Source organism: Symphalangus syndactylus, chromosome 14 (assembly GCF_028878055.3).
Source record: "Symphalangus syndactylus isolate Jambi chromosome 14, NHGRI_mSymSyn1-v2.1_pri, whole genome shotgun sequence".
Taxonomy (NCBI): domain Eukaryota; kingdom Metazoa; phylum Chordata; class Mammalia; order Primates; family Hylobatidae; genus Symphalangus; species Symphalangus syndactylus.
In genome coordinates, this window is record NC_072436.2 from 118,612,401 (window position 1) to 118,623,668 (window position 11,268).

Below are 11,268 nucleotides of genomic sequence, written 5' to 3' on the forward strand. Positions count from 1 at the left end.
AACTCTCCTGCCTCAGCCTCCTGAGTAGCTGGGACTACAGGCATGTGCCACGACACCGGCTAATTTTTTTTTTTTTTTTTTTTTTAGTAGAGATGGGGTTTCACCACGTTAGCCAGGATGGTCTCGATCTCCTGAACTCGTGATCCACCCACCTCAGCCTCCCAAAGTGTTGGGATTACAGGCGTGACCCACCACGCCGAGTCAGGGATTTTTTTTTTTTTTTTTTTTTGAGACGGAATCTCACTGTGTTGCCCAGGCTGGAGTGCAGTGGCGCGATCTCTGCTCACTGCAACCTCTGCCTCCCGGGTTCACGCCATTCTTCTGCCTCAGCCTCCGGAGTGGCTGGGACTACAGGCGCCCATCACCACGCCTGGCTAATTTTTTGTATTTTTAGTAGAGCCGGGATTTCACTGGGTTAGCCAGGATGGCCTCGATCTCCTGACCTCGTGATCCGCCCCCCAATTGGCCTCCCAAAGTGCTGGAATTAGAGGCGTAAGCCACAGTGCCTGGCCAGAAGAGTAATTTATTAATGCATTCATTAATAAATTAGGCCTGGCCCTAGCTAACTAATCAGATTCCCAGAGATCAGGGCCAGAACGCCAGCTGAAATCATAGGACCAGGCACTCTTGTCCCACAGGAGTGGTAAGTTGCATAGTGGTTTTAAAATGTTCGGACAGGAGCGGTGGCTCATGCTTCTAATTCCAGCACTTTGGGAAGCCAAGGCGGGCAGATCACTTGAGGTCAGGAGTTCAAGACCAGCCTGGCCAACATGGCGAAACCTCATCTCTATCAAAAATACAAAAATTAGCCGGGCATGGTGATGCACACCTGTAATCTCAGCTACTCAGGAGGCTGAGGCAGGAGACTCGCTTGAACCTGGGAGGCAGGGGTTGCAGTGAGCCAAGATGGAGCCACTGCACTCCAGCCTGGGCAACAGAGCCACAATTCATCTCAAAATAAATAAATAAATAAAACAGGCTGGTCATGGTGGCTCAGATCTGTAATCCTAGCACTTTGTGAGGCCGAGGCGGGAGGATCACCTGAGGCCAGGAGTTTGAGACCAGCCCAGCCAACATGGTGAAACCCCATCTTTACTTAAAAAAATTAAGCCAGGCGTGGTGGCTCACACCTGTAATCCCAGCACCTTGGAAGGCTGAGGCACGCGGAACACAAGGTCAGGAGATCGAGACCATCCTGGCTAACATGGTGAAACCCTGTCTCTACTAAAAATACAAAAAATTAGCCGGGCATGGTTGCAGGCGCCTGTAGTCCCAGCTACTCGTGAGGCTGAGGCAGCAGAATGGCATGAACCCGGGAGGCAGAGCTTGCAGTGAGCCAAGATAGCGCCACTGCACTCCGGCCTGGGCGAAAGAGCGAGACTCCTTCTCAAAAAATAAATAAATAAATAAATAAAAATTAAAAAAAAAAAAAATTAGCTGGGCGTGGTAGTGCATGCTTGTAGTCACAGCTCCTCCAGAGGCTGAGGAAAGAGAATAGCTGGACCAGGGAGGCGGAATGAACCAAGATCACGTCACTGCACTCCAGCCTGGGTGACAGAGGGAGACCCTGTCTCCAAAAAAAAAAAAAGGCCGGGCGCGGTGGCTCATGCTTGTAATCCCAGCACTTTGGGAGGCCGAGGCGGGCGGATCACGAGGTCAGGAGATCGAGACCACGGTGAAACCCCGTCTCTACTAAAAAAAAAAAATACAAAAAAATTAGCCGGGCGTGGTGGCGGGCGCCTGTAGTCCCAGCTACTCGGAGAGGCTGAGGCAGGAGAATGGTGTGAACCCGGGAGGCGGAGCTTGCAGTGAGCCGAGATTGCGCCACTGCACTCCAGCCTGGGCGACAGAGCGAGACTCCGTCTCAAAAAAAAAAAAAAAAAAAGAATTTCATTAACGGGTTTTGTGGTGGAAACCTTCCCTTTCACTCTGAGATCACTTGCTCTAAGGGAAGATAATTACCATGTGAGGACATGGGCCCTAAGGAAAGTTCCATGAGGCAAGGGACTGGGGGCTCCCGCCACGAGCCAAGAGGCAGCTGAGGCTTCCAGTCACTAGCCTTGTGAGTGAGCCATCTTGGAATCAGATCCTCCAGCCCTGGTCCAGCTTTTATTTTATTTGTTCTTTTTAAATTTTTGACCTCTAGAAAAAACAGAAAAGACTCCATCCAGCTTTTAGATGCCTGCAGCCCCAGCCAACATCTTGGCTGCAACTCCATGAGACTCGAAGTCATAATCACCCAGATAAGCCCCTGATCAATTCCTGACCCACAGAAACTGTTGGATAATAAATATTCGTCACTTTAATCCATTAAACTCTGTGTTGTTACAAGCAGCAGACAACCATTACAAGTCAGCAGAATGGAAGCAGGAGCCTGAAAAGAAAGAGAAGGGGTGGGCATGGTGGCTCACACCTGTAATCCTAACACTTTGCGAGGCCAAGGCAGGAGGACTGCTTGAAGCCAGGAGTATGAGACCTACCTAGGCAACACAGTGAGACCCCATTTATATATTTTTTTAAAAAATACATAAATAAATAAACAGGCTGGGCGCGGTGGCTCACACTTATAATTCCAGCACTTCAGGAGGCCAACAAAGGTGGGTTGCTTAGGCGCAGGAGTTCAGGACCGACTGGGAAAGAAAGTGAGATCCCATGCCTACAAAAAAATTTATTTATTTATTTATTTTTTATTTATTTATGTATTTTTTTTTTTTTTTTGAGACGGAGTCTCGCTCTGTCGCCCAGGCTGGAGTGCAGTGGCGCAATCTCGGCTCACTGCAGGCTCCGCCCCCCGGGGTTCACGCCATTCTCCTGCCTCAGCCTCCCGAGTAGCTGGGACTACAGGCGCCCGCCACCGCGCCCGGCTAATTTTTTGTATTTTTAGTAGAGACGGGGTTTCACCGTGTTAGCCAGGATGGTCTTGATCTCCTGACCTCGTGATCCGCCCGCCTCGGCCTCCCAAAGTCCTGGGATTACAGGGGTGAGGCACCGCACCCGGCCTATTTATTTTTTTTGAGACAGAGTCTCGCTATGTCGCCAGAGTGTAGTGGCGCGATCTCGGCTCACTGCAGCCTCTGCCTCCTGGGTTCAAGCGATTCTGCTGCCTCAGCCTCCCAAGTAGCTGGGATTACAGGTGTGCGCCACCACGCCCAGCTAATTTTTATATTTTTAGTAGAGACGGGATTTCACCATGTTGGACAGGATGGTCTCAATCTCTTGACCTAGTGATCCGCCTACCCCAGCCTCCCAAAGTGCTGGGATTACAGGCATGAGCCACTGTGACCACCCAAAAAAAATTTTTTTAAGAAAAATAAATATGGTGGCACATGCCTGTAGTCCCAGATACTCAGGAGTGTAAAGCAAAAGGAAAAAAAGAGGGCCAGGTGTGGTGGCTCACACCTGTAATCCCAGCACTTTGGGAGGCGGAGGCGGGTGGATCACCTGAGGTCAGGAGACTGGCCTGGCCAACATGGTGAAACCCCTCACTACTAAAAATACAAAAAAAAAATTAGCTGAGTGTGGTGGCGGGCGCCTGTAATCCCAGCTACTTGGGAGGCTGAGTGGGGAGAATCACTTGAACCCGGGAGGCAAAGGTTGCAGTGAGCTGAGATCTTTTTTTTTTTTTTTTTTTTTGAGACGGAGTCTCACTCTGTCACCCAGGCTGGAGTGTAGTGGCGCGATCTCGGCTCACTGCAAGCTCCACCTCCCGGGTTCACACCATTCTCCTGCCTCAGTCTCTCCGAGTAGCTGGGACTACAGGCGCCCGCCACCACGCCCGGCTAATTTTTTGTATTTTTAGAAGAGACGGGGTTTCACCGTGGTCTCGATCTCCTGACCTCGTGATCCACCCGCCTCGGCCTCCCAAAGTGCTGAGATTACAAGCTCGAGCCACCGCGCCCGGCCTGCAGTGAGCTGAGATCTTGCCACTGCACTCCAGCCTGGGCAACAAGAGCGAAACTCCGTCTCAAGGAAAAGAAAAAAAGAAAAAAAAAAAAGACGGAATCCTCCACCATTTCTAAATCCTGATGATTTCATTCAAGCCCTTGACCCCATCTTATTTCTGGTTCCTTGGACTTCCCAGAGCGAAAGCCAATGGAACGCTTCCATAGCGTGAACTAGTTTCAATATGTTCTCCACACTTGATGCCAAAAGCATCCCAATCAGTGCGGCAAGGACTCAGAAAACTGGTAAAATGCCCAAATCCATGTCCACTTGAAGTCAGGGTCATTCTCATTATTTCCTCCTCTCCTGCTCTGCACTTACTCCTTTTTTTTTTTTTTTTTTTGAGATGAAGTCTTGCTCTTGTCACCCAGGCTAGAGTGCAATGGCGCGCGATCTCGGCTCACCGCAACTTCCCCTCCCAGGTTCAAGCGCTTCTCCTGCCTCAATCTCCCGAGTAGCTGGGATTACAGGCACCTGCCACCACACTCGGCTAGTTTTCTTATTTTTAGTAGAGACGGGATTTCACCATGTTGGCCATGCTGCTCTCCAACTCCTGACCTCAGGTGATCTGCCTGCCTCGGCCTCCCAAAGTGCTGGGACACAGGCGTGAGCCACCGCGCCGGCCCAGCAAGCTCTGTTTTTTATCTAATTTATTATCTGTATCCTCCAGTAGAATAGAAGCTCCTTGAGGACAGGAAGTTCTTTTGTTGAGTACTATATCCTTAGCGCCTACAACCATCCCTGGTTCCCAGCAGACACTCGGAGATTATTTGTTGAGTTATTCTGCTCTAATTGAATGCAGACTGAAATTGCAATAAAGGAAGTAGTGTGATCTGATGCCGGGGCCGTAAAGACACCGGCAGCCAATACATGGAAGGGAGCGCATCACAGCCTCCTCAGCTGGAATCACAAGGTTTAGAACCCGAGAGTAAACGAAATTGCCTACCCTGATAACCTATCAGTCTGTCCAAGGGCAAACTTTCTCCTTGACAACTCTCGGCCAACCAACGTAGGGGAGAGCCAGGAACGCTAATCACAGTGTTTTCCTCCCTTCTACCCTCTGTTTTGTGTTCTACGCCTGAGTCCCTCCCACAGACGAGCAACCTCGGCTGCGCTCGGGGCGCTTTCCCGGGGTGCCGGACGGACAAGCTTGCAGACAGCGTCCTGAGAGAGGACACGCCTCTGTGATCCCCGTGAGGCTTCTTATCCACATTCTTCCACCATAAAAAAACACTCTCAGGCAACCCGGGCGGCACCAAGAGCGAAAGCGGCCACGGCCGGCTCACCTACGCGGCGCCACGGAGGGGAGCTCCCTGCCGGGAGGTAAAACCCCGCTTTGAGGAACACTGGGGCTTGTTCTGAACGCCACTGAAACCCAGGCTGCGGCAATGGGGGAAACCCGAAAGAATCAGCCTCCAGAGGCGCTGCTGCCGACCCGCTGAGGGACCTGGGGTCCCGCCGCAGCCTCCCGGCCCGCACCCGACTCCTGTAAGGCGGAGGAGCTGGGCGGCAGCACGAGCGGGGCGGGGTCCTCCGGGGGCCGAGGGACTGGGGAACCCAGGGGCCGGGGTCGCCGAGGCAGGGGGACCGCGTCCCAGAGCGAAGGGGAGGCCTGCGGCGCCCCTGCGGCGAGCACGCGCGAGGACGAGGCCGCGCTCACTCACCTGCCGCCGCGCCCTCTCACCCGCCCGCGCCGCTGGCCCCGCCCCCTGGCGTCACTTCCGACCGGCCGGGCAGGCGGGGCCGGAAATGCGCGGGCTCGGACCCCGCCCCGCCGCCAGGCTTCCGTTGCTCAGCAACGCGTATGGTGGGCGCTGCCTCCGCCGGGAGCTTTGCCGTGTCCTGTTTGTCGCTGTCGCAATGGATGCTGAACGTCCTCGCCCCTCTTCGTTCCCGTCCTCCCTCCGTCCTCGCTCCTCTCCGTCCTCTTTCCCCTCCTTCCCTGCGTCCTCGCTCCCCTCCCCGTCCTCTCCCGACTTTGTCCTCTTCCCGCCTTCTTTCTCGACGTCGACCCCCGATCTCCGTCCTCGCCCCCGCCTCCGGGTGCTCCCCCCAGTGTTTCTCCTCTTTGACCACGAGGAGAATTGCTGGCACTGAGGATGCGAATTTTCGGCCATGAAATATTGTGCCAGGGCCGGGGGCGGTGGCTCACGCCTGTAATCCGAGCACTTTGGGAGGCCTAGGCGGGTGGATCACGAGATCAGGAGATCGAGACCATCCTGGCCAACACGGTGAAACCCCGTCTCTACTAAAAATACAAAAAATCAGCCCGGCGCGGTGGCGTACGCCTGTAGTCCCAGCTGCTGGGGAGGTTGAGGCAGGAGAATGGCGTGAACCCAGGAGGCGGAGGTTACAGTGAGCGGAGACTGTGCCACTGCACTCTGGCCTGGGCAACAGACCCAGACCCTGTATCAAAAAAAAAAAAAAAAAAAAAAGACCAGGGGCTCATGCCTGTAATCCCAGCACTTTGGGAGGCCGAGGCAGGTGGATCACCTGAGGTCTGGAGTTCAAGACCAGCCTGACCAACATGTAGAAACCCAGTCTCTACTAAAAATACAAAATTAGCCGGACTTGGTGGTGCATGCTTGTAATCCTAGCTACTCGGGAGGGTGAGGCAGGAGAGTTGCTTCAACCTGGGAGGCAGAGGTTGCAGTGAACTGAGATCTCGCCATTGAACTCCAGGCTGGGCAACTAGAGTGAAACTCCGTATCAAAAAAAAAAAAAAAAAAAAAGATGGGGTCTCCCTCTGTCCCTCAGGCTCAAGTGCAGTGGCGGGATCATAGCTTACTGCAACCTCTGCTTCCCAGGCACAAGTGATCTTCTCACCTCAGCCTCCGGAGTAGCTAGGACTACAGCTGTAAGCCATCATGCCCAGCTAATTTTTTTACTTTTTTGTAGAGATGGGGTTTTGCCATATTACCCAGGCTGGTCTTGAACTCCTGGACTCAAGTGATCTCCTGCTTTGGCCTCCCAAAGTGCTGGGATTTCAAGCATGAGCCACTGTGCCTGGCAGTTGTCTGATTTCTAATAACTGTGGCAGTTTGGTAGGTGCGTAATTCAGATGATTTAATTGCTTTGTTCAAATGGCCAATTGGAAGCAAAGTCATGCCTTAAAACATTATTTAAAACTTGTCAGCCGGGCACAGTGGCTCATGCCTATAATCCCAGCACTTTGGGAGGGCGAGGCGGGCGGATCTCAAGGTCAGGATATCGAGACCATCCTGGCTAACACGGTGAAACCCCATCTCTACTAAAAATACAAGAAAATTAGCCAGGCCTGGTGGTGGGCGCCTGTAGTCCCAGCTACTTGGGAGGGTGAGGCAGGAGAATGGTGTGAACCTGGGAGGCAGAGCTTGCAGTGAGCCAAGATCACACCACTACTCTGGGCGACAGAGTGAGACTCCGTCTCAAAACAAATGAAAACAAAACTTGTCTTACCGTGTCTGGACTTTTGATGCTTCCAGCCCATGAACAGACTTTGTTGTATTCTCAGAGTAAGTCTTTTTTTCCACCTTCCAGGGCAGCAATGATATTAAATTATCATTTGTGAAATGATTTTTTAAAATTTATTTTTTAATTAATTTAATTTTTTTGAGGTGGAGTGTCAAAATAGACCACTCCTGGCCTGTGTTTTTTTTTTTTTTTTTTTTTTTTTTTTGAGACGGAGTCTCCCTCTGTTGCTCAGGCTGGAGTGCAGTGGCACAACCTTGGCTTACTGCAACCTCCGCCTCCTGGGTTCAAGTGATTCTCCTGCCTCAGCCTCCTGAGTAGCTGGGACTACAGGCGTGTGCCACCATGCCAGGCTAGTTTTTTTGTAGTTTTAGTAGAGACAGGGTTTCACCATGTTGGCCAGGCTGGTCTTGAACTCTTAACCTCGTCATCCACCCACCTCGGCCTCCCAAAGTGTTGGGATTAACAGGCGTGAGCCACCGTGATCGGCCTATTTTTTTTTTTTTTTGGGAGATGGAGTTTTGCTTTTGTTGCCCAGGCTGGAGTGCAATGGCACAATCTCAGCTCACCGCAACCTCTACCTCCGGAGTTCAAGCGATTCTCCTGCCTCAGCCTCCCAAGTAGCTGGGATTACAGGCATGCGTCACCATGCCTGGCTAATTTTGTATTTTTAGTAGAGATAGGATTTCTCCATGTTGGTCAGGCTGGCTTCAAACTCCCGACCTCAGGTGATCCACCTGCCTCGGCCTCCCAAAGTGCTGAGATTACAGGCATGAGCCACTGCCCCCAACCTGGCCTGTTTTTTAAGTTTTAATTTCATTTTTGAGACAGGGCCTCATTCTTTTTTTGGCCTCCCTAAGTGCTGGGATTACAGGTGTGAGCCACCGTGCCTGGCCAAGACAGGGTCTTGTTCTTTTGCCCAGGCTGCCGTGCAGGGGTGTGATCACAGCTTACTGCAACCTCAACCACCCAGGCTCAGTCCATCCTCCAACCTCAGCTTCCTAAGTAGCTGGGACTAGAGGCACATGCCACCACACCTGGCCTATATTTATTTATGTATTTGTTTTTATTTTTTTATGTTTGTTAACTCTTGTATTCAACAAACAGTGAGTGTTGTGTTATCCTGTTTTAGGTGCTGGGAATACAGAATAAAGCACAATCATTAGCTGTAGACAACGTAGCCTAATGGAGCCGGATCCACCATTGGCAACCTTTTTTTTTTTTTTTTTTTGAGACGGAGTCTCTCGCTCTGTCGCCCAGGCTGGAGTGCAGTGGCGCGATCTCGGCTCACTGCAAGCTCCGCCTCCTGGGTTCATGCCATTCTCCTGCCTCAGCCTCTCCGAGTAGCTGGGACTACAGGCGCCCGCCACGACGCCCGGCTAATTTTTTGTATTTTTAGTAGAGACGGGGTTTCACCGTGGTCTCGATCTCCTGACCTCGTGATCCGCCCGCCTCGGCCTCCCAAAGTGCTGGGATTACAAGCGTGAGCCACCGCGCCCGGCCTGACCATTGGCAACCTTAAAGTTACCTCCCTTGGTCCTTAAGATGAAATGCAACTTCAAACTCTGCCATGCTTAGCATCTTGTTGCAAAACAAATAATGGTCCACCTAGTTTGCTACTGGTAGCCCTGTGGCTCTATTAATATTAACCATCTATTGATGAAGTTAACTTTCTTTTTTTTTTTTTTTTTTTTTTTTGAGACAGAGTCTCGCTCTGTCGCCCAGGCTGGAGTGCAGTGGCGCGATCTCGGCTCACTGCAAGCTCCGCCTCCCGGGTTCACGCTATTCTCCTGCCTCAGCCTCCCAAGTAGCTGGGACTACAGGCGCCCGCCAACACGCCTGGCTAATTTTTTGTATTTTTAGTAGAGACGGGGTTTCACCGTGTTAGCCAGGATGGTCTCGATCTCCTGACCTCGTGATCCGCCCGCCTCGGCCTCCCAAAGTGCTGGGATTACAGGCTTGAGCCACCGTGCCCGGCCTGATGAAGTTAACTTTCATAAAGGATTCTACGAAAGTTCAGAGGCATAAAGTATTTAAGGACAAACAAGTATTGGTCCGCAACAAAAATAGCATCGGTATTCTGCTTTCACAGAAGCCAAGGAAACCGGCGGGGCGCGGTGGCTCATGCTTGTAATCCCAGCACTTTGGGAGGCCGAGGCGGGCGGATCACGAGGTCAGGAGATGGAGACCACGGTGAAACCCCGTCTCTACTAAAAATACAAAAAAATTAGCCGGGCGTGGTGGCGGGCGCCTGTAGTCCCAGCTACTCGGAGAGGCTGAGGTAGGAGAATGGCATGAACCCGGGAGGCGGAGCTTGCAGTGAGCCGAGATTGCTCCACTGCACTCCAGCCTGGGCGACAGAGCGAGACTCCGTGTCAAAAAAAAAAAAAAGCCAAGAAAACCAATAAAAAATTAATCCTGCGTATATACATAACTGCTGGACAGAGGTCATCCTATACGTCTGGTACATGTACAAATATGACATAAGAAGTATGAATTATTGCAGTCATTGTTAAACAACGAAGTATGCCAAATTAGTCATCAGGTTTCAAAGAATCATAGCGTTCTTTCAAGAGGTCCCGCCACGTTTTAAGGAAACGTGCCTTTTCTGGACATTGGAAGGCAAGTTCTTCCACTTGAGCTGATATTGCAGATGTGGCTTCAAGAAGTTTGGTTAATGAAAAGGCTGCGTCTCGGATCTGCAGCTCCACTTCCGCCAGCGGGTCCACCGTTCGGCCTCTGCTCCTGCTCGGAACTGGCCAGCCCAAACTCACTGGGCTGCCCGGGGAAGATGCTGCAGAGGCGTCTGAAGAGGAGGGAGAAGGAGGCAGCAGCGGGGAAAGCGAAGAAACCTGCAACTTCTCAGGGTCGGCCATGGGGAAGGGCTGGGACCGCGGAATTCGAACCGAGCAGCCCAACCGACACCCTATTTATTTATTTTAAATAGAGAGCAGGGGCCTGGCGTTGTGGCTCACAGCTGTAATCCCAGGATTTTGGGAGGCTGAGGTGGGCGGATCACCTGAGGTTAGGAGTTTAAGAACAGCCTGGCCAACATGGCAAAACCCCGTCTCTACAAAAGTACAAAAAAAAAGTTAGCCGGGCATGATGGCGGGTGCCTGTAATCCCAGCTACTGGGGAGACTGAGGCAGGAGAATCGCTTGAACCCAGGAGTCAGAGGATGCAGGGAGCCGAGATCGCGCCACTGCACTCCAGGCGGGGCGACAGAGGGAGACTCCGTCTCAAAGAAAAAAAAAAAATACGGCCGGGTACGGTGGCTCACGCCTGTAATCTCAGCACTTTGGGAGGCCGAGGCAGGCAGATCACAAGGTCAGGAGTTCAAGACCAGCCTGGCCAATATGGCACAACACCGTGTCTATCGAAAATACAAAAATCAGCCGGGCGTGGTGGCTGGCACCTGTAGTCCCAGCTACTTGAGATCAAGACTTTGAGACCAGCCTGGCCGGCATGGTGAAACCCCGTCTCTACTTAACATTCAAAAATTAGCAGGAGGGGGTGGCTGGCGCCTGAAATTCCAGCTACTGGGGAGACTGAGGCAGGAGAATCGCTTCAACTCGGGAGGCGGAGCTTACAGTGAGCCGAGATCGCGCCACTGCACTCCAGCCTGAGTGACAGAGCAAGACTCCGTCTCAAAAAAGAAAAAAACAAATAAAAAATAAAGGCCAGGCGCGGTGGCTCATGCCTGTAATCCCAGCACTTTGGGAGGCTGAGGCAGGAGAATCGCTTGAACTCAGGAGGCGGAGGTTGCGGTGAGCCAAGATCGCGCCATTGCACTCAGCCTGGGCGAAACTCCGTCTCAAGAATAAATAAATAAATAATAGAGGTTTAATATAATAGAAGTATATGCCAGACTATGCA

General features: G+C 51.9%; 2 protein-coding genes across 2 annotated transcripts in view; both read right to left on the minus strand.

The window, feature by feature from the left end:
- FAM234A (family with sequence similarity 234 member A) overlaps positions 1–5,669 on the minus strand; it is a 39,155-nt gene extending 33,486 nt beyond the window's left edge. Inside the window, exon 1 of the mRNA XM_055243085.2 lies at positions 5,607–5,669. The gene's annotated coding sequence lies outside the window, so the exon portion shown is untranslated. The remainder of the gene's footprint in view (positions 1–5,606) is intronic.
- A 4,197-nt stretch (positions 5,670–9,866) lies between these two features.
- On the minus strand, positions 9,867–10,346 carry LOC129462778 (renal cancer differentiation gene 1 protein-like). Its single transcript, XM_055243107.2, has one exon. It carries the CDS (start codon positions 10,266–10,268, stop codon positions 9,927–9,929), a length of 342 nt encoding a protein of 113 aa, XP_055099082.1. The 5' UTR covers positions 10,269–10,346; the 3' UTR covers positions 9,867–9,926.
- Between the last annotated feature and the right edge of the window lie 922 nt (positions 10,347–11,268).